This window comes from Thunnus thynnus, chromosome 11 (assembly GCF_963924715.1).
Source record: "Thunnus thynnus chromosome 11, fThuThy2.1, whole genome shotgun sequence".
In the NCBI taxonomy this organism is placed as follows: domain Eukaryota; kingdom Metazoa; phylum Chordata; class Actinopteri; order Scombriformes; family Scombridae; genus Thunnus; species Thunnus thynnus.
This window is the reverse complement of record NC_089527.1, coordinates 18,477,501-18,504,223: the sequence shown is the minus strand read 5'-3', so window position 1 is coordinate 18,504,223 and position 26,723 is coordinate 18,477,501. Positions and strand designations below refer to the sequence as shown.

The 26,723-nt window shown below is 40.5% G+C and overlaps 2 protein-coding genes across 4 annotated transcripts in view; both read right to left on the bottom strand.

Annotated features, from left to right (window-relative positions):
- Nucleotides 1-526: 526 nt before the first annotated feature.
- Nucleotides 527-3,264, bottom strand: sp5a (Sp5 transcription factor a). Its single transcript, XM_067602639.1, has 2 exons — nucleotides 2,487-3,264; nucleotides 527-2,140 (listed from the first exon to the last, which is right to left on the bottom strand). The coding sequence occupies exons 1-2, from the start codon at nucleotides 2,535-2,537 to the stop codon at nucleotides 1,061-1,063; spliced, it is 1,131 nt and encodes a 376-aa protein (XP_067458740.1). The 5' UTR covers nucleotides 2,538-3,264; the 3' UTR covers nucleotides 527-1,060.
- Nucleotides 3,265-6,620: 3,356 nt separating this feature from the next.
- The window catches only part of myo3b (myosin IIIB), a 66,622-nt gene continuing 46,519 nt past the window's right edge, over nucleotides 6,621-26,723 (bottom strand). For all 3 annotated transcript variants that reach the window (XM_067603539.1, XM_067603541.1, XM_067603540.1), the window contains 7 exons: nucleotides 26,422-26,518; nucleotides 24,916-24,970; nucleotides 23,881-24,004; nucleotides 13,513-13,619; nucleotides 13,089-13,135; nucleotides 12,519-12,673; nucleotides 6,621-6,767 (listed from right to left, as the gene is read on the bottom strand). In XM_067603539.1, coding sequence (XP_067459640.1) covers nucleotides 12,565-12,673; nucleotides 13,089-13,135; nucleotides 13,513-13,619; nucleotides 23,881-24,004; nucleotides 24,916-24,970; nucleotides 26,422-26,518 — 539 coding nt within the window. In that variant the 3' untranslated portion in view covers nucleotides 6,621-6,767; nucleotides 12,519-12,564. The remainder of the gene's footprint in view (nucleotides 6,768-12,518; nucleotides 12,674-13,088; nucleotides 13,136-13,512; nucleotides 13,620-23,880; nucleotides 24,005-24,915; nucleotides 24,971-26,421; nucleotides 26,519-26,723) is intronic.

Below are 26,723 nucleotides of genomic sequence, written 5' to 3'. Positions count from 1 at the left end.
CCATCACCTGTGTGCACCTTTGAAGCGCTCAGGTCCACGTAGAGACAAATCTGTTACACTTTATGTCAGTTTTTACTCATTTGGCGGCAAAATTTCAGGGCTCGCACTGCAATTTTACACTGGTAAGCATTGTTTTGTAAATTTTAAAACAGTGTATGTACATTTTTTTTAAAAATTATTCCTGTGACACAGTCCAGACAAACTCAACTGCACCACTATTTAAATGTTGCTTCAGGTTATACAAAACAGCAAAACCAGTGGTAGAGTACCAGAACAATAAACTGGATTTTTAAAAAAATCTGTACAGTCAAAGTAATACTAAACAATGCTCAACTTTGGATGAATTACTCCTTTTCATTCGCTATTAAACATTATCACATTTTGAACTGCAAGGGACAACATTAAGTACTCATATCTCTGGATTTTAAATTTTACTCAACAAAGTGGTTTGAAATTAGTAACTGTTGTACAACTTTGACAACAGTTCACAAGGCGCGCACACATACACACACACATTAAATCTCTACATATAAAACTTGTCTGTCTCATCACCCATATAACTGAGGGAGATTTAAACAAATTAATCTGAGATGAGGAAAATGTTATATTCTTTATTCTCACACAGTATTTGGGTCATATTAACAATAGCAGATCTTCTCAAGAGCATGCTTAAAAACACCCCATATGGAGCAAAAACGGACACTTTCATTCAACAAAAGCTATTAAATATAATTTACAGGGGAGTGAAATCTTCCACCGAAGACAATGATCAAAACACAAGTTGAAAACTTGTCTTCCTTGATATGATATAGACAGTGAATTCAAACTCATGAGCAACAACTTCTCCATGGTCCCAAATTAACTTATGAAACTTTATATATACACAGAAATGTGCTACACAGACCAGCAATGTTAGAAACTATTGTCAGTATGTAAGAAGTTAACCAACAAAATAAGGAAAATACCCTATAGAAATGGAGCTCACTGAGTACTTTAACTAATGTAGGACTGACTGTATTGCACTAGTGATTTCTACTGTTTGAAATGACTATAAAGTGTGTTACAACATATTCCTCGTGTCCTCCCTTTTGACATAGTCAAGTGTCTTGTCGTGGCACTTGCTTTTTTTGTTCTGGTGAGTTTTGACATGTTTTGCCAAGTGGTCACTCCTCATGAACCTCTTGCAGCAGTCCGGGCATACAAAGCGCTTCTCCCCCGTGTGAGTCCTCAGGTGTCTCTGCAGCTCGTCCGACCTGGTGAAACTCTTGCCACAGAACAGCCAGTTGCACACAAACGGCCGCTCTCCAGAGTGCCACCTCAGGTGCGCTTTGAGGTGAGAAGTTTTGCCATAAACTTTCCCGCAACCCGGTATGTGACAAATGTGTTGTTTCTTTTTCCCAGGCTCGTCGCTGGACGTGGAGGACTGGCAGTTCGGACATCTGCATCTCCTGCACCGCCGCGCAGTTGCGAGAGGGGACTTTGTGTGCAGCAGAGCCGCGATTTGCGTCTGATACTGCGCAAAGTCCGTATGTCCCAGAACCAAGCCTCTCTGCAGCTGGAAGCGATGCGGGCCGAGAGAAGAAGAGTGGCTTACATGGTTCCCCTGCTGGAGGCTCCACCACGGAATATCCTCTCCAGGGTTTGGGGACAACTGTCTCTGCTGCTGGTGGTGCACAAGGCCGGAGGGTCCCGTGACAAAACTTGGCATCGCCGGCGGAATGGGTGTTGGGGCTGCGTAACTGACAGCGGGGACGTAGGTGGGAGGGCAGGTGGACTGCAGAGACTGCATGGAGCAAGGTAACATCTTCACAGGGGAGAAGTCATAGGGGTACGAGGGGTCCGCCGGAGGAGTGAGGGGCAGTTCGTGGTGCGAGCTGAAGGAGCTCTGGATGTGCGCAGACAGCTGAGGCTTGGAGGATAGTCCGAAAGTGGAGTTGCTGGCCAGGCTGCTCTGATGGTTGCCCTCGTTAGTCCACGGGTGAAATAAACGCGAAGGGGAGCTCAGAGTGGGGTCGTAAGGGACCTGGATGAAATCTGTTGGGTTTGATCCGTGGTGATGCCCGATCCGGTTACAAGTGGCCGCCAGGAGAGCCAGAGGAGAGTGCTTACAGTTCTCTGGAGAAGAGTTTGGAGTGCGATCCTGGAAAACCGGCACAGACATTTTCTATATTACAACCATTACCGAGCTGAAAGCATGCCCTACTTTTTATAATTCAGCCAAATGATAGTGGGTCTAAATATTAGTTTGAATTCCTTCTGCACTAAATCGATCCTGCAGAATCGTGATGATGTGACATAAAAAGTTGGCGTCATTAACGCGCAAAAAACAATTGGTAATTCAATTAGATGGCACTGGGCTATCACAGTAGCACGACTTAAATCTTTATTGTATATATAAAAATCGTAATCCGATCGTAAATCAACTCGGATGAGTAAGTTTACAAGTTATTAAAGTCGTCAAAGTGAACAGAAACTTGCGCACAAACCTGGAGAAAAGCCTGGAGTGTTTCATTCCGCAGTACAGCCACTGCTGCCATGGTAATCGTCCTCCTCCCTCTCGATGAAAACAAATAAAAATAAAAAAGCAATAATTTATATAAATGTGTGCATTCGCAGTAAAAAAAAAAAAATCTTGTCGAGCAGGTCTTCACTCCTCAGTGCTTCCTCTCTCCGAGATATCCTTGGACTATCTGAAGAGTGAGGGATCACTTCTTAGAATTTGATAAGGACTTTGGTGGGCCGCCAGCCAGTCAGAAATAAGATTTATTACTTTGAAGTTTGCCGCTGCCCAATCATCAAAGAATAGCGGCTCTTTGAGAGAGGAAAGCAAATCCTTTGAATCCACAAAGCTCCTATGGTGTGTTTGTTGGTCTGGATAAAGGAGCTGATTATTAGGGGGGATGGGAAGGGAGGAGATAAAGGCGGGACAATTAATGAAGTAATCACTATGTGGGAAATGTATATACACAAATAATTGGATTTTCTTGATCAAAGACCCCCATGCCGCCTGGAGACCCCGGTATTGGATGCTGTAGTCATCTGATCCTCTTTTTGTAATTAAGGATTTGTAGCAGAACCCTGTGTGACAATGTGACATTGTTATCTCTGGAGATCTCCAAGAGCCTTGCCTGACTGTTTGATGGAGGAAAGAGACCAAATCAAGTGACTCAACACAAAGTTCTCATCTCTTAAGAATCAGCGTCTCTTTTACATTTCTAATTTGAATTAAATTTCTTTGTTGTGCCTTTGAACTACAACACGGCATTAAACACTTAATTATGTCCTCTCTGAATAATTTAAATTTACCCCTCACTCATTTCAGTCGTTTGTTTTATCAGAAGCAAACTGCAAATTTAGTTTTTTTTTTCTTTTCTTTGTCCAACATCAGATTTACACTCTGAAGAGCCTTAAGAGAAATCCCCAGCAGCTAATTAAAATTACTATAACATGTTACTTAACATGACACATGAGGGAAACCTCTGTTTAAAATCAGGTGACAAAGGCAGCTCTTGAAACGATGATGTCTCATTTATGTTTCCTTATAAACTTGTCATGTCAACATGTCTGGGGAAGATGCTCACATATATATATATATATATATAAAGCAGAGGATCTCATGCACTACAGCATCCAAATAAAACAGAGGTATTATAATGTGAGGGAACTTTAACACGTCTTATCGTATTTTGTCCTTTTTTTTGTTTTAGAATTTTTAATGCAGGCAAAGTATGCAGCTTTCATAAGATAATATCCAAACTTTTTGTGGCAGAGCAGCTGACTTCAGCTGCAGAAATGGAAGTTGTAGTTTTCTATATCAACCCTCTGATCTTTATCATGCTTCCCTGCAGAAACAATCACTGTCCTCTCAACTAGTTTGGAGCGGCAGATTTTGAATTAGATCTGTTCCTTTGAAGGGATTAATGTTCCCAGTCCTCTCCCACGGCTTTACACACAGTCATGAGGGAAAGGGGGAGTCCTGCTGGGCTGTACTGGAGCCATGTTAAACTACAAAAACTGGCTACAGGAGTGGTGTAGTCACACTGTTGACTGATAAAACACTGGTTGAGATTAACCTTGTTTACACTGAGTTAAGGCAGTGGTCGGTGATGAAGCTTTTACTGGAGAGTTTAATATAAATATATGTAGAATTGGAGCAAACAGGAAGGTCACTGATATGAGCCAAAGCTTAAATACAGTGTGTGTACTTACTTGTAACTCCTCTATAGGTTATACATAGATGAGAAATATTGGTATCACTTTTTAATAAGACACCCTTTATAAGTGTTTTTAATGGTCAATAAATTATATACAAATACTTTATAATCTGTTACTAACAACTAATAAGAACAACTTTGTAAAAAATCCTTTTGCTAGTGTTTATCCTCTTTCAGCATAAAACTTTGTCTTTTAATTCATCATAACATGGATTTTTGTTCAAATCCCTTTGTTAATGATTCATTAACATACTTCAGACTTATTAGAAAGTGAGTACTGAGTATTTATTGTTGTTTTAGCAACATTTATAACCAACTTATTACCAAATAGAAAGTATACAAACTAACCAAAGGTATTTTTCACAATCTGTCAACCCAAAAATGGCCTCTAACTGACATATAAAGCATCAATAAATGAAATAAAGACATCACTGACTACTTATAAAGACTTTATATAGGGTGCTTTACAAGAAAGTGATACCAAAATATCTGACCCAGACTTTTTCTACTTTATTGGTGCACATGTATTCACTTTGCGCATTGTGGTATTAAACGGTTTTGACACAAACTCAGAACAGGTGAGAAGGGAATAATAATAAGACCGAACGCTGCACGTTCAGTTAAGCAGCCGTTACAGACTGAATTACCGGCCAGCTCACTATGGAGTAAACATTTTTACAGTCTTCTCCAAAAGTTTGTATTTTGTGTTTGTGCAGCAAAGTGCTGTCAGTTAGTTTTTGGCTTCGAGGTTTAAATGTCAGATAAATGTCAAATGTTGTAATCTGCTCTCTCGTGTCAAATCACACAACTGTTGAAGTAAAGGGAGAATCCACCCTAAAACAGAAATAAGATGTTAATATGATCCTGAACGGCAGCAGCGATTTATGAACATTAAAATAGCAGATTTCGGGTGGATTTCCACTTAAATCAGCTTTACGTGTGAACTGTCACACCATGCAAGGCGCATTTCAGCCATATATGATAACTGCATTAATTTTGCGAACCATCAGCATTACCAAATTATTGATATCGTCCTTTGAGATGCTTGGTTCAGCCCTAAAGTCCTTACATTTTAATGCATCTCAATGGGACTCCAGCTGAGGGATGGATTTGGCCAAGCAGCACTTTGATATAGTTTGTAAGAAATTCATGACTATGTGCTTGACACAATGTCCAGTCCCTGAGGTAATTTACTTGCTTCAAACCTTTACCGTCTTATGGCCATGCCTCAAGTTTTCCAGGGTCACCGCAGCAGTGGTATGGCTAAAGGAAATTTTTCCTGCAGCATTTGATGGGAAATTAACTTGGAGGAACCCCCACTGCAATAGTTTTCTGCCTGTATACTCAAAGGTTTGAACAGGGAGTCAGTCTGCACCATCTGTGTATTTCATATTTTACTAAAGCATAAAGCAGAGAGTCAATCATACAGATGAATTACTGGCGCAGACATGTATGAAGCTGCATTTAAAGATTAGCAGACTATCTAAAAGGAAGATACAGTCTTGTGATGGTGACAGGAAAACTCTCACAGCTGTAGTAATTATGGGACAAGAAACCAAAGCAGCCATTTTCTAATCTACTAAGAGACAGAGAAAGCAATGGTTAGTATCTGGTGTCATCTCATATTTCTACTTTGACCAGAAATCTAAATTTCCTGAGTTTAAAGCAAAATCACTTCCTAAAGGTTCAACAGGTGGTGGTCACTCTTGTAAAGGTCACTTGTGGCAAAATTCCTAAGTAGAGCTTGTTATTTTCATATTGCCAGTAGTTTTAACAAATACGGTGCAAATGACAGCAGAACAATTAAGAAATCCTGTGCGTTGTCCAAACGAAGACACACAGATTGATTTTTTTGTGTTGTTTAGATTGTTGCAATTAAAATACTGATATTACACAAATTGAGATGCAAGGATTAGTTGATTAGTTGGTTGACAGAAAATTAATCTGCAACTATTTGGATAATCCTTTTAGTCCTTTTTTGAGCAAAATGCCAAATGTTTGCCAGTTTCAGCTTCTCAAATATGAGGATTTGATGCTTTTCTTTGTGATACATGATAATGAACTGAATATCTTTGAGTTTTGGACTGTTGGTCGGACAAAGTAAGACATCTGATGATGTTTCTTTGGGCTGTGAGCAGTTATCGCCGGATCACCACATTTGAACATCAAGTCTTTCACTATTTTTCTTACATTTTATAGCTGAAACAATTCATCAGGGAAAATAATGGGCATACCAATTGACAATGAAAATAATGGTTAGTTGCAGCGCTAACTGATATAAAAACATACCAGAGAATCAGCACGTGAAAATATGCATAATAATGCCTTTGTGGTGGATAAAATATATTTCTCTACCATAATTTTTGCAATGGTTGTGAAGGAAAAAAATACATCAATAATCAAAACTCAGCAGTTTAAACACATTTATTTGACTCATATAAAACAGCAGTTTGCTATAAATAAATAAAAATGAACAATAGATATCATGTGTGTTGTTGAGATGCAGTTTGTTTTGGTTCAGGACAGGTCGAGTTCAGAGTTGAAGAAGGCAATCTGCAGAGGAGAAAAGAGAAAAACTACATTGACATGCCCATAATGAAGCACAAGCAAAATACTTTTCACTATCAGTGTTCATCACTTAATCTGAATGATGAAGAACTTATTGTTTCGACTCCGAATGGATGTGAGACGGTCTAGCTGCATGTGATCTTGACATTTTGAGCGAACTGACAGTGAGAACTGTGGATATGACAGAGTCAGGGGGCGATGCCACAACACGAACCCTTTTTAACTTTCCATATTCTCTGGACAGTTGGAGAGAAAACAGGTTCCACATCTGTCTCATACGAGAGATATCAGAGACTGGGGGGTGGGAGCGGGGGGGGGGGCGGAGGTTCGTGTGTGAGAGTGAGAGTGAGTGTGTGGGAGAGAGGGAGAGGCAGAGGGGGAGAGGGAGAGACGCTCGAGGCTACTGGGTACTTGAGCCGCTATAATGGTGTCTCGTATGAGAAAACATCTGTGAATTTCCTCAGTGATCTACAACAAAGTATAACTCAGAGCAGTCACTCAGCAGACCTTTGAAGTTTCTGTCTGACAGAAAGCTGCCATTGTTCGCAGCCCCCAACACACAGAAACTCCAACTTTGGTCTCACTAATTTTCCCTGCAATGCGATACAACTCTTTTTTTCTCTCTCCCTCTCTTCCAAGCCTATGAAGCAGGGGATCGCTGCATATTCAAGAGCAAAGAGCAAAGCCTTGGCAATGTGCGGGTTGGCCTGGGGTCACGTAAGGCGGGACAGGTCATTTTACCTTCTCTCAGCCCACCCTAGATGTGATAATCCAGCCTTAAAGAGGGAAACTCTCCCCCTCCATGATGATGTACTGGGTTACAGCCTGCAGTGCTCTCCCATGATAAATGAAAATAAAAAGACATCATCTCCCATCCTCATCCTGCGCTGCCGTGCACAAAACATCATCAGATATTTATTTATTTTTTTTAGCTGTTTTTCACCACTTTCTAGGTATCATTGCTCCAAAGAGATTGAGCAAGAGAGACAATACATGCTTCTTGAAGCTCTTGGCTCGCACTACTGTACGGCAGCTTGCAATGACATAATTATTGGAGACCTATCAACACATTTTCATCTACATATGCTTCAAGGTTATACAATTAATTGTTAGTTCTCAGCTCCTTCAAAACAACAAAAGGAAACACAGGAGACTCCAAATACTAGCAAAATGATGAATTCTTACTCAAAAAATATTTGTGATGACATCAGTTTGTTCGGGTTTGTAATTTTCTTTAAACATTACAACAGATTTCCACGTTGTAGTCTAAATAATGTATTTAAGGAGTAGTTATGAAAGACTCCTCTGTTGACAAGGGAACATGCAAAGAAAAAACCTGTAGTTACACTCTGCAATATGAAAGTAGGGGTCTGCATGCACATCTACACAAAGAAGACAAATACCTGAGCTGTTGGGCAGATTTTAAAACAAGTTTTGCCGGACATTATTTTATTTTGACCTCAATCAAAAGGTTCCCGTTCCTCCTGGCAGTGGCAAAAAGATAAGCTTTCCGTTATGCATCCCAAACTGAAACAAGGCCGTGTTAATTCTCACACTGTTACCCGTCCAGCGTTTATTCAATGGCAGCTGGTCCCACCATCTGGGAAAGCAGTGCCGGGGCAAAACAAAACAGGTTACACCTTTGGCCATGCCAAGTCTGCTAGTGCCCCCTCAGTCTACAAACCGAGAGAGGCTAATCACAATTTCACGCTCTGATTTGTCAAATCCCATTCCAGCACCGGAGGCACCAAGAAAACTTTTAAGTCAATAAATTTCATGGCGTACAGGATAACATACTGTTTCTATTGTTCTATGTAAGCCTTTTTCTAGTGCTATCCTTCTTTACACGGGGAAGCAAATGAATGGTTCTCTCTTTTGCAAATGAAAAAGGAAGCTGTAATTTTGACCAAAACATGCGGTCACCGCCAAGATTAGCAAGAACAAACTCTTAACTCCTCATGCATGCATTTTATCTTCATGCAAATGTTAACAACAAAACAGTGCATAGAAGACCCTCAACAAACTGCAGGTGTGAGGAAGCTGAAACAAAAGCCACAGTAACCCTAATGGCATCCCTTGTCATTAAGAGACCTTTGATGTACGTACTCAACAGCCTCTTTTATCTCCTTCTTCCTCTATGCCCCTTACTCTCTCTGTCTCTCCACCCAGCTCGACCACTTTCTTTATTAATGCCGTCTTTAGGGAATGTTCTTCTGCTCAGAGCCCTCAACACACATCTGACATCTGGTTGACGCTTGTGTATTCTTTGGCATTAATCATTAGCCAGCAAAGAGCATCACAATGCTAAGTTTGTGGCTATTTTAGGCATGTTTGTCCCATGTCCAATCTGCATTAACATTAAGTTTTTGGGATCAAAAACTATCCCTAAAGAAGATTTGTCATTAATTCTTCACTGTGGTATGCAATCATAATATAGTGTGATATATTATAGTGTGCTGAAAATCGGACACATCTGGATATCAAAAGCACGTAAACTGCATTAAAACAGTATTTGAAAAGGCTGCACATGAAATACTGGTATTCAAACTCTCCCTTTGAACTCAAAGGATATAGAAACAGGACAATGTCGGCCTAATCGTGTTCGCTCTTTGAAGTGAGACATCACTATTAGGTGAAAAGGTAAGTATGCTTCTTTAGAAAATAAAAGCTTTTCATCATTTGTTAAGGCTGCGGCTCGAGCGATTTTCATAAAGGTGGTTTAAAACTTTGGATAACAGTGTTTGGGTCTGCTTCGGATACTGTTGTAATGAAAGTGTAGCGTATGAAGCAAATAGCTAAAATGGCAAGAACAACACCAGCAGTAACGCTAGCCACATTAAAGGAGTCCTCTCTTGCACGCCAGATGTTGTCAGATTTAATGAGGAAAAACAAGAGGGAGCTGGATTTTACGAAGACGTATTAAAAAAAACACAGGTGTCAGGCCTTGAACGCTCTCTGTCGCTCAGCGTCCCACCTGCACACTCAACCCAAGACAACAAGTGGTCCAAGCAAACACAGAAGCCTCAGTTCATCAGGTCAGAACATCTTTCATGAGAGTGATGACAGTATTTCATAACATTTGCCTTTTGCAACACATAATCAGCTAACCAAGGCAATTACGCACACACCTCCGCTCACCTCCCCTCATATGCTAACGCAGGCAATCAGCCAGGGAGTTAATTTGGCAGAGAAAAACAGGGAAAGAAACACCCACTCTGGCACCATTTGTCACCACAGTCCAACCTTGTTATTCAAACTAGTGAGCCTATTTGAAATTCCTCTCCATGGTAAAACAGGGCCAAAATAATCAAGGGAGCATGATCACACTTAATTGATTCAGTGTACTTTTAAGATGCACTACAGGGTGCTGGGGTGACCTATTTCAGACTGCTCTTCAGAGGAACCAACTATCCCAGCAAGGGAGTAATGCACAACGAGGATTTTAATTATTGCAGGATCTGTGGCTACGACCGGAGGTAAAATGCTTCTGAACTAACTGTGACACCACATTATAACACTGCCAGTGGTCTGGGGTATTACTCTTTGATTTTTTTGTAGAGTTAAATATGACAATAAAATGAAAACACTCTGGCTTTATTATGGATGCAGTTTAATTACACGAGTTAATTTGATAAAAGGAACAGCTGATTTCTACTTTCTCTTTTTTCTAGAAAAACATGACCACAGATTTATTTTAAAAAAAATAGGAACCGAAACCACAAACATTCACAAGAGTCACTGACATAAAAATGGCATAAGAGCAGTTTTTAAATAAAGATTGTTTTAAAATGTCTTTTCATGAGGGATGCTTATGTGTGTTATATCCTTTCAGGAGCTGTGTACCATTTCAAACAATTTGGATTACTACCACTACGAGCATTGTGGCTGTTCAAAACAACATACAGCATAGTTATGGTTGGAAAATGACAGGGTTAAAACCACAGTGTTGTCACATGATGAAGCCATCTATCATCTTAAATTTCACTTGCAGGGTGTTTTAGTTACATAAAATGTAAGGCAGAGGCTTCCTTTACATTTTTTTACATGCTAAAAAAGAAGAAACGGATACGCAGTGATGTTTAGGTGATAGGTCAATCCTCAGTGTCTCAGCCTGAGCTTGACCTCAAACAGAACTGAGCTCTGGGATTTGATGATCACTCTGGGCCTCTTTAAACCCGCCAGGACTTCTGTGAGCCTGAACCTGAACTTAAGTGAAGCCGGTCTAGCTATCTAGGCAGAGCTCTAATGTTTTCCCCGCTGAATATAAGGAGGATGAGATCCTCAGTCATACCACCCTACTCTTCCTATTAAGATCAAAATCTCCTCTCAGGCCCTCGGGTGTCAACAAAGGGAGATGCAGTAAATGATATGCAAATTGAAAAGAAAAAAAAAAAAAGCTCTACAAATCAACTCGCCAGCCCTGCATTTCCGACACTTCACATCTTAAAAGAAAATTCCTGTATTTAGGGTGAAATTCAAAGTGAGGTCTAGCTCTGCTTCTGTGAGGCTATGTGTGGTGATTCCAGCACTCAGACAGCACAAAGCCTCTCTGACTACTGGCAGCTCGCTGTGGGAGAAGTCATACGGAGAGAGTTTTGGGTTTCAGAAGGATTTGTCTTTGGATCTGTCTTAGACAAGAGGCATAACGCTCAAAAATAGGTAGATGTTTCCATGTCAAGTTAACGCCACTGAGTTTAAAAACACACTGCCAGCAAGAGGAGGGGCTCCTTTGTGTGAATGTAGATTAGTGCTGAAATGATAATAGATCAGTCAACTGACAGAAAATAATCACTGACAGTTTTAACAAGCAAGTAGCTTGTTAGCTTGTTAGTTTGTCATTTATTGAGATAGGAAACAAATATTTGCTGGATAAAGCTTTAAAAATACAAGGTTTTACTTGCTTTTAGTTTATATCATTATTAATCTAATATTATGGGATTTATGACAGAACAGAAGCAGTTTGAAGGCATCGCTATACTTTCAGGTATTTGTCATTTTAGTCAATATACTAATTAATAGATACATGGATGGTGAGAATAATCATTAATAGCAGCTCTTGCGTAGAGCGTACCACCTAATAACAATATTAAGACTCTGACTGGATGCTCCGTATTCATGTGTTTCATTGTGACTTTGCAAAATGTTTGGTTTTTTTTTTATTAATGAGACCTCCCCTCCCAGTGCATCACATGATGCTGTATTCTTTGTGTTATGTGTATTGTCATTAATTTATTTATTGATGCAACATCTGTACCTTTTCACAGCGGTTTGTAAGCAGACTACTAATTTCTTATTCTTTTTTAGTGAAAGATTTCAGACCCTGAAAAAGCATCCAGAAAAATGACGGACATCATAAAATATCATATTCTATATAAATAAAACAACATAACATTTTGCCAAATATGGAGGCACAATAGCAGTAAGTCAAGTACAAGAATAGATAAAAGTTTAATTGTGTGCGTCTGGAAGAAGCCTGGAGCTTCTCTTCTGACAAAATATAACATCTATTATCAAGCATCATGTCTATAAAGCCTGATCTGAAATGAGAAACTGTCGTGATTTACGACTAAAAATGGCAAAGTGCTTATAGAAAACTGTTGGATTAACAGCTGAGGGCATCGCCTGTACAGGTCGCCTATTCTGCACCGCTGATACTTGCTCCACATACCAAAGCACATCCAACACGGAGCATGTTCTTTGGAGTGTCTGTCTACATGTCTGGTGCATCTGTCTTACCGGTTGACATGGTTGTAAGGCTCAGCTCTGACTGACGAGAGGCCCACTAGAAAGGATGGGAGGGGGGTGCCGCCGCGTACTCTTCCTCAGGGATTGACTCCACAGTTGACAGTAATTTGTAGTACTCATCTTCTCCATCCAGCACTTTGATTTGACTGTGATGTGAAAGAGGACGAAAAAGTGTTGAGAGGCTGGAGGAGAGTTACAGGGATACAGAAGAGAGTATTACAGAGTTTTCTTGATGTGAGAAACTAGACATTTAGAATAAAAACAACATTTGCAGATACAGTAGCGAGGCGTTCAGGCGTTTTCTTAAGCATACTGATCTGAACCAGGATGTCATTTATAGTACAAATACAAGTCAGACCTTCAACAATTAAAATTAGCATGCTGACAAAGCCTTAATATGTTACCCCCCCTCTAATGACGCAGAGCAACTGCTCATAAAAAGCCTGTTATTTTCGGCTCTCCATTTACATTATAAGAAAACAACTCCATTTCTGGATTCTCCTATTCCACAAAGGGCCTGCTCTGTTTAGAGTTGCTGTAAGTAGGAAAGCAGTTATTTACCCAAGTTTTCTCGGCTTCCTCTTGCTCCCCTGGTAATCTAGAGTTCTCTGAGGAAAGGGCCAAGAGCACACAGTCAAAAGATGAGCAGAGAGTCATTAATTTTTAATTCAAAGTGATTTTGTGTTGAATGCGAGCAGATGCTGATAATATCAGAAGTCACAGCATAATTTTTTCTGATCAAAGGGCTCAAGTGAGTCTGATGAAGCATGCATCTTGCTCAGCTTTGATAAACCACATCAATTATTCACCGTGAAGGCAGACATCCTGACATGAAAGCAACAGATAAAGAGCATAAGCACATGTTCAAGACAAGAGGCAGAGAAGCGTGGGGGTGGGGCTCCAGGGTCTGGCACAGGTAGGTTTAATTGTATTATCATGTGGAACCAAAGTCAGACAAAGGCCTTTATCGGCACTTTGAACTCACATTTAGCTGGTTGTAGTACAGGCTGTCTTCAGGGCTGTTGAGCAGCTTGGGCTGCTGGCCCCGCCGGCGAGGAGTTCTCTGCTGCAGCTTCATCACTGGACCTGCAACTGAGGAAAACAGAGGCAATGATCCAACCAGGCAAAACAACAAGAAGCACCAAGATGATGCAGATGGTGATGACAGCAGCAGTGAACAGATTCTGCCCTTGACTTATTAAATCTGTGTCCCGAAGTGGCAGAAACGTATTTTAAATGTACTTAGGTAACATTACGCAATTCCATACATGAGCTTACTCAATAACAGCTTAACATTACATAAATCCACACATATAACCCACATATAAATATATCTCTCAGCACAGGTGCACAGCAGAACATAGTTAAATTCAAATGGAAGCAGGCAGTGATCACTTCGTAGTGTGTGGTATTGGAGACACTTCTAACTAATCAAGTATTTTCACTACCTGTGATCAAAACATCAAATAAAGTGACTCCTCTATGGATGCATTTACATGCAGGATCAGATCAGGTCTTTGAGTTCACACTAAAAACAACTGAAAGCTAATGCTGGAGGCAGTGTAGTAAAAAAATGTTTGACCTTTTTTTAAAAATTTTGGCAGGAGATCACTGAAGAGATAATGAAATCCTTTGGAGTAGAAGTTGATTATTTTAATTACAATATACCTGAGCAACATCTGGATAAACTCCTGCAAGTTTAGAAAGAAAGCCATTAAACGTAAATGGCTGCAGGTAAACCCTCCAACAAAAGACAACTGGACTGTAAACGCAATTGTCAATGAAATTAACTATATGGAGACACTGACAATTATCCCAACAATATGTAAAATAGTGTAAAAATGGACTACATAAAATGTGTCTGTACAATGTAAGCCATTATATATATAAGAAGAGTTCAACATTTTGGAAAATCCACTCATCTTGCTGAGAGTTTGATTAGGAGATTGATACCATTCTTATGTCTGTCCATAAATTATGAAACTAGAGCCAGGAGATGGTTAGCTTAGCATAAAGACTTGAAACACGGGGAAATAGCTAGCCTGGCGCTAGCTGTTACAAAAGGTTACACAATCCACTTAGCAGCACTTCTAAAGCTCACTAATTATCATTTTATATCTCATTTGTTTAATCTGTAAAAATGACCAGTTGTGGTTTTACGGGAGGTTACAAACTATTCCTTGGCTAGGTGCAGTGACTTCCTGGAGCCTCTGTTGGTTGCCTGGCAACCTCACGGTGACGGCAAAACTCCAGGAAGTGCTATCATCACCAGTCAGTCTTTATGCTAAACTAAGCTAACCATCTCCTGGCTGTACCTTCATATTTACTCTCCAGACATGAGAGTGGTATCGATCTTCTAATTGAACTCTCAGCAAGAAAGTGAGTAATCACTTAACCCACTGAGCATTTTCCAGTTGGAAAGACATTTAAAAAAATGGCTATGGTCACTGGTGACAGCAATGTAACCTCGCTATGCTACGAGTCCCGACCTGTGCGCTTATTTGACAAGTTTTACAAGATTTGTATGAAATAAATATTCATAAAAATCCACTATTTGTGTTTTTCCAAATACTGGACTGGCTGGTGCTCACTGGGAAATGTCAAACTATTCCTTTAAGTCAGTTCACTTAAATCAAAAGCTTTATTTTCTGGTTGGTTGGGACACATAACATAAAACCGCAGCATCGGCGGTTTGATTCCAGCAGTGGACCTTTGTTGCATATCATACTCCTCTCTCTACCCCTGTTTCCTGTCTCTCCAGACTTTCATCTGTCACATAACGGCACAAATTGGAACAAGTTAATGAGGTTACAAGACATCTACATCTACAATTTGTTCTGCCACTCTAATACAATAGAGTGGTTTAAATTAAAAGTATGGTGATCTGGGTGAACAGACCCTTTAAAGTGAAGTGATAGCCATTAGCCGGCCTGTAAAGAGTACATTTCCACCACACACACTTCAACAAGGACCTAATAAAAATCTTACAGTGACTCAGCAGATCTATGGGGCTTTAGATATTGATTTTCACCCTCCTGCTTCCTACTGAAGTCAATGGCACAAATGCAAGCTGTGGTGAAGCTGTTAAACAGAGTAAGAAGCCATTTGCACATTCAGATTGCCGCAGATTGAACTGCTTTGTCTCTGCTTTCTATTGCTGCTGCCTCTCTTCCAGCAGAAGGCCGAATCTTTGTCAGCGTAGTCGTTTTTTTTACTGATTGTTCAAAACAGTGTACTGAACAATGAATTATTCATTGCACCACAGAAAGTGATATGTTATTGACGACTTACTAAAGATAATGAGCCATGTGATAACCTGATTATTCAAACGTAAGACAATTATGAAGGCTTTGTTCAATCCTCTACTACAACACACCCTGGGTTTCAAAATTCATAGGATACAAAAGTGTGTTTTAAAGCCGAGACACTTTTACAAGGAAGCAGCATCTATATTTAATATCAGATAACGTTTCATCTTCTTTGCCGACGTTTCGGGTGAGACAGGACATTTCTTCATCATGTCTTGCTACCTCGGCTTCTCTACCTTGACTAAAGCTGCATTTGCTTTTTCCATCTTAACACTACTTTGTACTCACTTTGAACAGACCTCATCACATCTCAATCCTATACATCAAAGAGCACCCCCCTTCTCCCCCCCACACCTCAACCCCACATCTTTCCTCGGCTTTCTTGATGTTATTCAAACCAGCACAGGTTTACTAAAGTCACAGTTTGTAAATGCCCAGAAAGTCAGTTCCTGTCAGCCAACTTTTAACGTGAATCTTATCTATCTCTGCCTCAGAGGTGCTAACCGTCCACCGTGTGAATCCTTGTTACCCTTGAGTATTTGAGGATATTTTGGATAGATCTTATGTACCGCAAAAAAACAGCTATGTGTAAACAACTAGCTTGGTTTGGTTGCATGAGACGCACTTAGGTATGAATATTATGAGATAAACTACCTTTGTGAAACCTGAAACAGTTACTCTATCTGCATGACATGCTGTCATTACAGTAACAGAAGAAATAAACTAGCACAAATAAATGTTTACACCTTAAATTTCACTAACACAATATGTCTATGTAGGACATTGTTCCGCTAATGATGCTGAAATAGGTTTCATAAGCAAATTTCTTATTCCCCTGAAATCGCATCAAAGCACTCAATCACAAATTATGAATCCTGATGGCCTTGAACGAAGTTTCAGAATGAAATCATTTTGTAAAATAGACTGCGTAGTCTGTTTATGTGTTTTCAACAAAAAAAATACTTAAAAAATAGCAATATAAATATAAGAAAGTGATGCACTGACTCTTAACTACATTAAGCATGACACCTTCCAATTCCTTGTGCTGTGGATTCTCCACTGCAGCTAAAAGAGCGGATCTGTTGTGGGATGAAGGTTTTGATTAACAGTTTTTATTAAATCGCATTTGAAGGGGTCCAATTCTCAAATCAGATGTGCTGCAATTTAATCCTTTAATCATATAATAAACTGTGTCTTAACAGGCAGTAGCAACTGAAAGTTAAAGCTGGCAACCGCTGATTTCATCGGCTATAATGACAACTGTTGCCTTCAAATTTACTCAGCTGTAGCTAACATTAATTGTGTGAGTTGGCCAAACAGTATCAAAGAAATACTGGCTACTGCCTGGTTAATATGCATCATTGTCTGCATGTTGGTGTCTGCTCAGTTTAGTCAAACATGGTTGTGTAGAGAATGAAACACCAATCTATCATTTTTAATGATGAAGACCAGCAGAGTGACAAATCTTTTTGTCCTAAATGATGTATGTGATTGGTTCACATCAATTTCATACAGTGAAGCAGACTGTCCTAGCGGCCTGACCTCATGTAAACATTAGCTGCAGCAGCTACAGTGCAGAGCTTTTAGCATTAAGCTTTGTTTATGCCTCTGCAGATGAGGCTTAGCCAGGAGGAGTATGAATGAAATATTCTGTGAAGACTCATGAAATCAATAAATGCTACCAGAACGATGTCATAGACCAAAGATGGCTGCACACTTCCTCACTGCTGAGGAAGAACTGTTGTGTTTACGACTAATAAAGAGAAAAAAGGTGATGGAGATGGCGGCCATCTCATTCTGTGAATTTAAGGCCATATGACAGTCTCTGTGGTCTCTCAGCGAAGGGTCATACAGATGTTTGTACCTGCTCAGCCAGTCTACCTTTGAACTTGTTCCATATACCGTCTTGAAATGAAAAACCCTGTGCATGCAGAGGGCGCCTTGTCTTAAAAATTGGAAGGTGCACAACAATGGGCCACATCAACTTGTGGAGCCTACATGCTCAATGAAACAGGAGTGATTATGTCACATTTGATGCATGCATCCTCGCGCCAGGGTCGGCAGTCTGATGTAACTTATCATCAGCTTGTTATTATTACCATAACTGGCCAACTATGCAGCTGTTATCAATAAATATAAACCCACTTTTTAGTATCATAACTATATTCAATTATTGATCAATGTCAAGTATACCACTAATGTGACATCTTAATAAATCATTTTGGTGAGACCACCAGTTTGATCCAGATTGAAATATCTCAACAACTATTGGATGGATTGTCATTCATGCTCCCCAGAGGATGAATCCTGAACGTGATCCCATAACTTTTTATCTAGCAACATAAACGACATTCATTTTTTAAAAATTGTCCAGTACTTTGGTTTATGATCAATACCAAAAATGTTTGCATGCTAAGATGGTAAACAATATATCATGCTTGTTGTGAGCATGTTAACATGTTGATATGACTGTAAAGTCTTAAGTCTTGTTTATATATAGAAAACCAGACAAGTTTACTTTTCTCTGCATGACTGGTAGAAAAAAAAAGAACCATAGCAGGTCCTCAACACCAATCAACTGCATTATTTTATCTGATTCTATTAATGCAGACACAAGATTGGTTGGTAGCAATTAAAAGCAAGATAAAAGTTTCACAATCGTTATTGTTTAAATCTATGAACTCCACAAATGCAGGCCTGTGGTTTAGTTTATAAAAAGTAGCTGCAATTTATTTAAGTTGCAAATCGGATTTAGATATTTTCCTAAAATTGTTCAGCCTTAATCTGTTGGTTAGCTCTTCATCCTGCTGGATCTACCGCTGCAGATCAGGACTCCAGAATACGGCACACAAGAGTTCAACATCACCATTTATCCATTCTGACCCGCAGCGATTAGAGCGTGTAGCAGATCAGAGGATGGGTCAGGCTTCCCATCTATGTGCCTCTGTTTGGGAAATCACTGCCATTTGATCCAGGCCAGCCCCAGAGGAATGCTGCTCCTGCAGATATATTACAGGCAGGGAAGCTGCCAAACTGGCTTCTGGCATGGGAGCCTTGCTTGGACATGGAAAAGCAGAGCTGGGAAGGGGTCAGACAGTGGCTCACACCAGGGGTTTGCTAAATGATCGTGGGTAACGTCTGCTGTTTGGGGTGGGGAGGAATAATGGTCAACTGGGAATACAGCAGGCAGTGCGGTTCATACAATATTGATTTCTCCCTATCAAAAGAAAGCCAAGCAGAGTTTGCTCTTCTTGGTGAGAGACTTACATATTGTACATGTTTGCTTCTTGAGATAAAAAGGGCTTGAATTCTTTTTGAGATAGGTATTTCTTTCATTTTCAAAGAGCAGCAGATGACTCGTATTACATCTCTAAATACCACTTTGAAATCCCTTGAAAATCTGAATGCGCCTCAGAAACAACATAAAAGAGCTGCTAAAAGCGATTTTTAGTGGAATAAATTAGAGATGTATCGATTTACTTCCTAAATCACGTACTGCAATCACCTGACTTCTCCCAGACCACAGTGAACCACTTGGGCTTTGTTTATTCAGATGGAGGGAGCAGAGGCACCAAAAGGCATGGATTATAAGGAAAAATCATCAGCAGGGGCCTTTGATGTCTAAATGAGGCATGTGCAACCCAGACCCCTCTCTTTACCTCACAACCGCCTCTTTGCACACACACACAGGCACATGAAACCAGACGTGCGTGTACATACACAGACACACACACACACACACATGCAGACAAACACAGACATTATTCCTCACTTGCAAACAAAGACCCCAAACAGATATCTGAAGTTGAAGAGGATTTCCAGAACTTTTCAGGACTCCTGAGATTTATTACCACCATCATCATTTCGGACATCATAGTTAAATAGTAAGTCATGTGCTCTACATTATAAGACAAACAGATAATGCTGAAAAAGAGTAGTTCCTGCATCTGTTTTCAATAATGCGAGCAGAGGATGTTTTTACTTACAACCAATTTTTCACACTGAAATCAATCATTTCCCCTGACAGCAGATTTGGAACTTTGACTCCTGAAGAAATGTTTGCGTGGAGGAAAAAAAATCTCTGAACTCTGTGGAAGTCAATCATTTGTCAGAGACATAATACGCGTTACGTATAACTGTGATCCAGCAGGATGAGTATAAAGTAAGTAGTGAAGAGGGATCCATGAATGACAAGAAAACCAGGCCAAAAATAGATTAAATATGCTAATGATGGGCATTAAGCTCTTCCCTCCTGATTGGTAGGATGCTAGTACTTCTATTAAATAAAATATGAATGAATATGTTTATTTGAATACATTAAACTGTATTTTATCAACTATAATAACAAATTAATAAGGTTTGTTGCTTGGGAAAAACTTTGTTAAACTACATCAAATGACTAAATCCACATGCGAAATTACAGAGAACTTGGAGCATCATATTCCACCTTGATTTTATGTCTGGGGAGATTATTCTGTTGGAATTGTGATGATGAGTAGTTTGGAAGTACATCCTGTTAACTACTCCCACTGACATTAAGAGGATTACGTAGGTAGCGTCAGACAGAGGCAACTCCTTCCGTTAAGTTGAGTCTTTCCTATCCCTTCCAAATCTCTGCTGCCGCTATGCCGAGCCTGTAATTTGCCTAAAACTGAAGGCATCCGGTTGAGACACAGCAATATGTGGAGACAGACAGATAAATCAAAAGGCTGAGAGACAGCAAGAGGGAGGGAGAGTATTTGTCTAGAGAACATGGAGAGGGTGGATCATTTGTCTGGCAGATGCATGTTGATATGGTGATGCTGCCGCTGTGGTGGTGGTGGTGGTGGTGGTAGTGGTGGTGGTGGAGGCTTGTGGAGCAGCACCTGGTAGCTGCAAACCTTGTGGGAGGACATGTGGGAAGATGTTTAAGAGCTGAGGGAGGGAGCGAGAGCAGAGGAAAGTGTGATGTACTGGTGAGTGTGGGTTTGACCTCAGCGTGGGTAAAACTACGTCCACATTTCCAATGAGCTCTCTCCCAGCTGTAGCTTTAAAGTGAAGAGAGAGAAAGCTCTGGGCGACAAACAAAATCAATTCTTATTGACTGTACCATGTTATGCACTGAGGGGATGTAACTATCACCAATAAGTCAACATTAACTTCAACTATTCTCCGCAACCTTTTCATTTTTCTCTTTCTTCTCCTCCGTCTCATCCCTTCAAACGACCAGGTTAACTATCTTCCAAGGCGCAGAGGTAATTGGTCTCTGTGTTGTGGCTCCACTTTATCACTGTCTCTCTCTTGACATGTATGTTTACCACAACTATAATCTTCAAAAAGCCTGTTAACATAAGTAGCTCAGCTTTCATAAACCACAAAGTCAGCTCTGACTGATCCTCGGCACCATCCTGTTTACCACGCTGAGGAGCATAAGCAGCACTCTGATCATATCTGCTGCTTGCAAGCAAAGTCTTTCTTTCTGTAACACGCCTCTGTGACTCATTTCCAAACATGTTGCATTAATATTCAGGCTCTGGAGACAGGTGACGAGAGGTGACATCGTCTTGAGTGTGTAGCTTACATGACTACACTGTGTATGTGTAACTTTTTCCCTGACAAAACATAGGAAATCAAAGGTTGGCGCTGCAGACATCTGAGAGCGCCTGGAGTACAAAGTGCTTTAATGTTCTGTTCCCACCATAAAATGCAGTACTGTGGGTATTTGGCTAAAGAGTGAGAATAGTCGCCTAGCCCGGTGTCAGATATACAGTGAAACAGACATCTCACCATATCATCTCTCTAACTGGTCTGCTTTGTTTCATACATGAAAGAAAAACTGAGCTAAGCGAGTCATTTGTAACACTAAGCTTAGTTAAATCACTTAGAAAAGACCCAACGTCCGTCAAACACATTAAGAGGTTCCAGGTCACGCCCCGGTGTTTTGGCATTAATGGGAGCAGGGTGTAGAGAGTGTGCGAGTGTGCATGTGTCTGGAGGGGTGGGGTAATTTGATTTCCATGGCTAATTTTCTGTTTTTCTCCACTGGTGTCCTGAAACACTCCAGGTCGAGCTCCAGCCCGAGAGAACCGATGCGATCACCAGAGGCGACAGCAGGATGAGACACAGGAAGGAGCCCGGTCTCCAAACATCTGGCAGGGCAAGGCTTCCATGACTCGCTCAACCTCGGGATGAAAAAAAAAAAAGGCCCTCAGATCTGCAGGGATCAAAGTGTGCCCTGGGTGCCTGAGCCACCGTGGCCTCCCTCAACATATTCAAATAGGGTTTCCTGAAAGCAGTTGGAGCCACAAGCAGACCTTGGAACATAAACGAGGCAGGAAAAGAAGCAACGATGAATACCTGAAAATTTGTGTGCTCTCCACACAAAATAACTAAAACGTTAGCAAAGCCCACGGTGGATTTTTTTTTGGTCAGGTATTTCAATACGATATAACTGAACTGTGAGATATGAAACGTTATTCATGAGCCCAAGGCTAATTTAGTCAGTATGGTGACCTTTCGGTTTACCTAATAACAAGAAGTGTTTGACTTGCTGCAATAAATGATGCCAATGCGACTGAATTAGAAGGGTTTTAGGTTGCATTAGTGGTTCTCAACCTACAAGATCCCTGCAAAAATCTCCTCCATACCCAGTAATCAAAGACCTTAAAGTCTTATATTCTCAGGAAAAAAAAAGTCGATTTCTATTGGAAACAGATTGAAATTCTCTTTAATTCTAGACTGAAATGACTTAAGAGGATGCCGATTTTTAACATTGATAATCAATTCGTTACAAAGGTCTTTTTCATCAGCTGTTCTTTTTGTTTTGGTCAAACACTGAATACTTTCACCTCTTCAGGCCTCTGGAATGTGTAATGAAACAATCTGAGAAGGAAAATTGCTCATAATTTATTTCCACACTGAAGCAATAACCTGTAAAGAGGGGTGGGTAAGAAGACATTGCTTCATTTTAAGGGGTCAAAAGCCCAAAAGGTTGGGAACCAGTGCATTAGGTGATAAAGCTCTATTTTAATGTAGTTGAACACTGTATATTCAAACTAATTTCAAACTGAAAACATGTGTCCTGTGTGCAAAGGAATGTGTTTTGCCCATCAAATGAATCATCATACATACTTTTAGGGTTTCAGGGTTTTCAAAGAAACAATAAAAAACAGGAAATAATTCAGCTGTGAACGCAGAGTTCTGTGTTAGAAATATGTGATGCAGGACAAAACACACATTTGAGCAAAATGTACTGCAATGTTTCCCTCCATAATCACTCTGACATTATAAATCAAACACTGCCTCCCTTCAGCAGCAGTGATGCCTGGGAGCGGGGGGTCACCTGTATGCAGCATTACCGAATTAGCCGCTATCTAACCCAGACCTGCTGTGGCGTGCTGACACTAATCCCGGGCCCGCTGGAGAGCCCTGTCTGTGTTACATTATCATGTCTAATCCCCGTAATCTCTCAGCCGCGCCGCTAAATGCTATTCCACCTCCATCTCTTACCTCATACTCTTCTTATAACATTAATGAAGGGCCAGGCCCCCATTACCCAGACTACCCTAGCGGTGGGCTGGGTGACGGCCGTAATCGGCGGCCCCCTGCACAGCCACCCACTCTGCCTTCCAGGCAGCCGGAATTAATGTAATTCATCGCCTGGGGCAAAAAGCAAACCAAACATATGTTCAACAAATCAGGGTTTGTGTATTTTCTTGTCACCGTTACTGTGCAGGTCTATTAAGAGTCATTGATGAGATCCTTAGTGAAGGGCTCGCCATGCGGGAGAACGAAAGCTTTGAAGTGCTCATGCCATTTCAAAAGCCCCCCCACTTGCCATGAGACGTTTATGATGAGCTGACCTGGGTTATTAAAATACCGCAGAAATGATCACCCATAATGCTTCTCTCTTTTTGCTGTCAACAAAGAATGGCAGCAGAGGATTGGCTGGGATGAAAGGTTGAAAGGGGTCCCGTATTAAAAATGGCACTTTATCCATTAAAGCAGGATTTTTGCTGTCTCTTTGTGTAATTACCTGCACCCGCCAGCTCTGTGCTCGGGCTTACCTTGTTTACACTGCATGTCTCGCAGCCTAGCTGTCTCCCTGCAAGGCTTCGTTACACTGTCTTCTGCTCTGCCTTTGTCTCTCTTGATGTCTTTCACTTGTCTGTCTCGGCTGTCGGGGCCAACCTTGAAAGAGGAGGCGTAAACACACCCAGAAGAGCAATGTCAATGAAAGCACAAGATAAATAGACACAAGTTAAAGCAAGCCCTGTAATGTGTGTGGTTTTTTTTGTTTTTTTTTTTTAATTTAGTCATGTAGACGCTGTATTCATTTATTTACAATTTGGCATGCATATAACTCAAACCCATTAATGTGCTTTGCAATGTTAATCAAATGCTAATGCAATTGCATATCCCCCTTTACTAGCCCTACCTCCTAGCAAACAGCACCACACTGACTTAATTGTGAGAGTAAAAAACAGCACATACAGGCTTCCTCTCATATTTAATTTTATCTTTGAATAAAAGAGCTATAGGAAAGTATTAATCTGCTTAACATTTCTAAGTACATCCTCCAAAGGATTTTGCTTTTTTAATCTTACATATGCTCAGCAGAGTTACTGGCAAAAACTGTACATTTTCCTCATTTCATCCTTTCAACATCAAATGGTGAGCAGCAAAAATTGGATCAGACTTCAAAGACTGTGATGTGCTCCAAGTCACGGAGTGGCTCTTCTATTTCACATATTGAATCCGAGCAGGATATCAAAGTGCTACCAAAGAACCTCAGGTCTTTACTAAAAAAGGGGTCTAACATCTGTAGAAAGAGGAGCGCAAAGACAAATCACCTCAGGGAAGAGCGAGCATTTATTCTCAGCCGTGAATTTCCAGCCTTTTGATACTCTCGTTCCCGTACCACCCTGTCTTCTCCGCTGAGATGGAGGTTGGAGCAAGAGAACTCTTTTGTCTCAAGGACTCAAAAAATTCCCAAAGATTAATCTGGGTTAAAGCTGCTTTGTAGAGGAGCAGCATTTAACATACACAGCTAAAGTCAGGAGTAAGAAAAATGCTCATTTCATTGATATTCTGTTACTCACATTCGCTGTATGTATGCGATCTGTATTTGCCTCATTGCTCTCTGGGCTGTTAGACCTGAGAAAGTGAGAAGCATTTTTAAGTGAAATGAACATAAAATGTCATAAAACAACATACTATCATATATAGCTGAGGATGATCGTCTTTGTGTTCTTGTTTAAAAGGCAAAAACAGCTCTGCTTTATGATTATGCAATTTGTATAGAGCGAGAGAGAGAGAGAGAGACATGTTTCTGTGTGTGATCACTCATTGTTGCATTATTTAAAAGGAAAAAAAAAAAAAGACAAACACCAAAAAAGACAACATCTGCAAACACAATGCTGCATGCCAGTCGCAGTCATGTTTTGAGTTTAGAAAATCAGAATCCAGTTTGCACTTGGTGATGCAACTGGAGGCTCTGCTGTTTGGATGCAAACACAGAATTCATGCGTGGCAGAGAGGAGGGATATCAAACGGGAAAAGAACAGCATGTAGGTGAGAACATAGATCTTACAGGAGGAAAATGGGCCAGATCATGTCAAAATAAATCTATATGGAGAGATTCCAGCACTGATTAAACAGAATTGTTAAGTGGAGGTTTGAAGTTTTTCTCACCAAGGAATATGATTGTAAACACGGAGAGAAAAATCCCAGATGAGGCTCCGCTTGGTTTGAGTATACAACAAGCATAACATTTTTAGATGTGTAAATCTAATATTTTGGAGTCTGAGTCTGGAGAGAGATGCACAACGTTGACCAAAAGTCACCCTGGATCTGAACATGATAATGAATTGGTTTAAGATGTGAATTGAAAAGAAATGGGATTTTACACGCACATATGGCATTCGTCGTAAACATTTTGGATTCTTTTTCAGCTCCACATACAAAACCTCATCACAACCAAAATCACTGAGGAATACTTTTCCTTTTATATTTTTTAGTACATAATCCCAAACCTAACATTTGGGAATTTGTATAAACAGATAACCAGGTATCATTTTGAGTTTGTGTGCAGAGAGAAGCTAAACAGAGCTAAAAAGCCGCCATCAACACCACGTGTGCTGCTGTTTAGTCAGTGGCCGCTCTCCTGCTTAGCACATACTTTCTTAATGACTGGCCTGCCCATATGCTGAATAAACACAAAGTCTTCAGCTCATACATCTGGAGACCAGTGCAGCGCCCAACCCCATTTGTGGTCAGACAAGTGTGCTATCTTGCTGGAAAGATATTTATTACGTTTATAAAACTGAAAGAGGAGGTGCGCAGGGAGGAGCTTTTTCTTCTGGTTCAAACAACAGTGCATTAGAGGGGAAAAAGGAGCCAAACTGACAGGGCTGAGGATGATTGACAGGTATGTGAGCCCTCATGCTCAATAAGCCGTCTCTAATGGCAGACTAATTTAAGTCATATTTGAAGCCTATTGTCTGTGCCGTAAGTAGAAACAATCAAGAAAAAACAAAAATTTAACTGCTGAAAAATATTCTTCCAATGAGAACAGATCCTCAAGGATATGGGATGTCAAGGCTCACCCCATGTGCTCCTCCTTGGTGGTCTTTCCTCCAGCCTCAGGGTGACATCTGTGCCCCTGGGGTCCATGGTCCCGACGCACCCGATGGCCCCTGTAAACTGCACAAGATATGAATGTCAGATATGTACTCAAACACTCAGAAAACCATTTTCATTCTGCCATCCATCCAAAAAACATACATGTCCAGTGAGGCAGATATCAAATGTAATTGCTCCAATTAACACAGTTTACAACAATTTATTGAAGCACTAAAACAGCCTCGTATTGAAAACACAGCAATTGCTGGCAGGAAGTAAAATATGT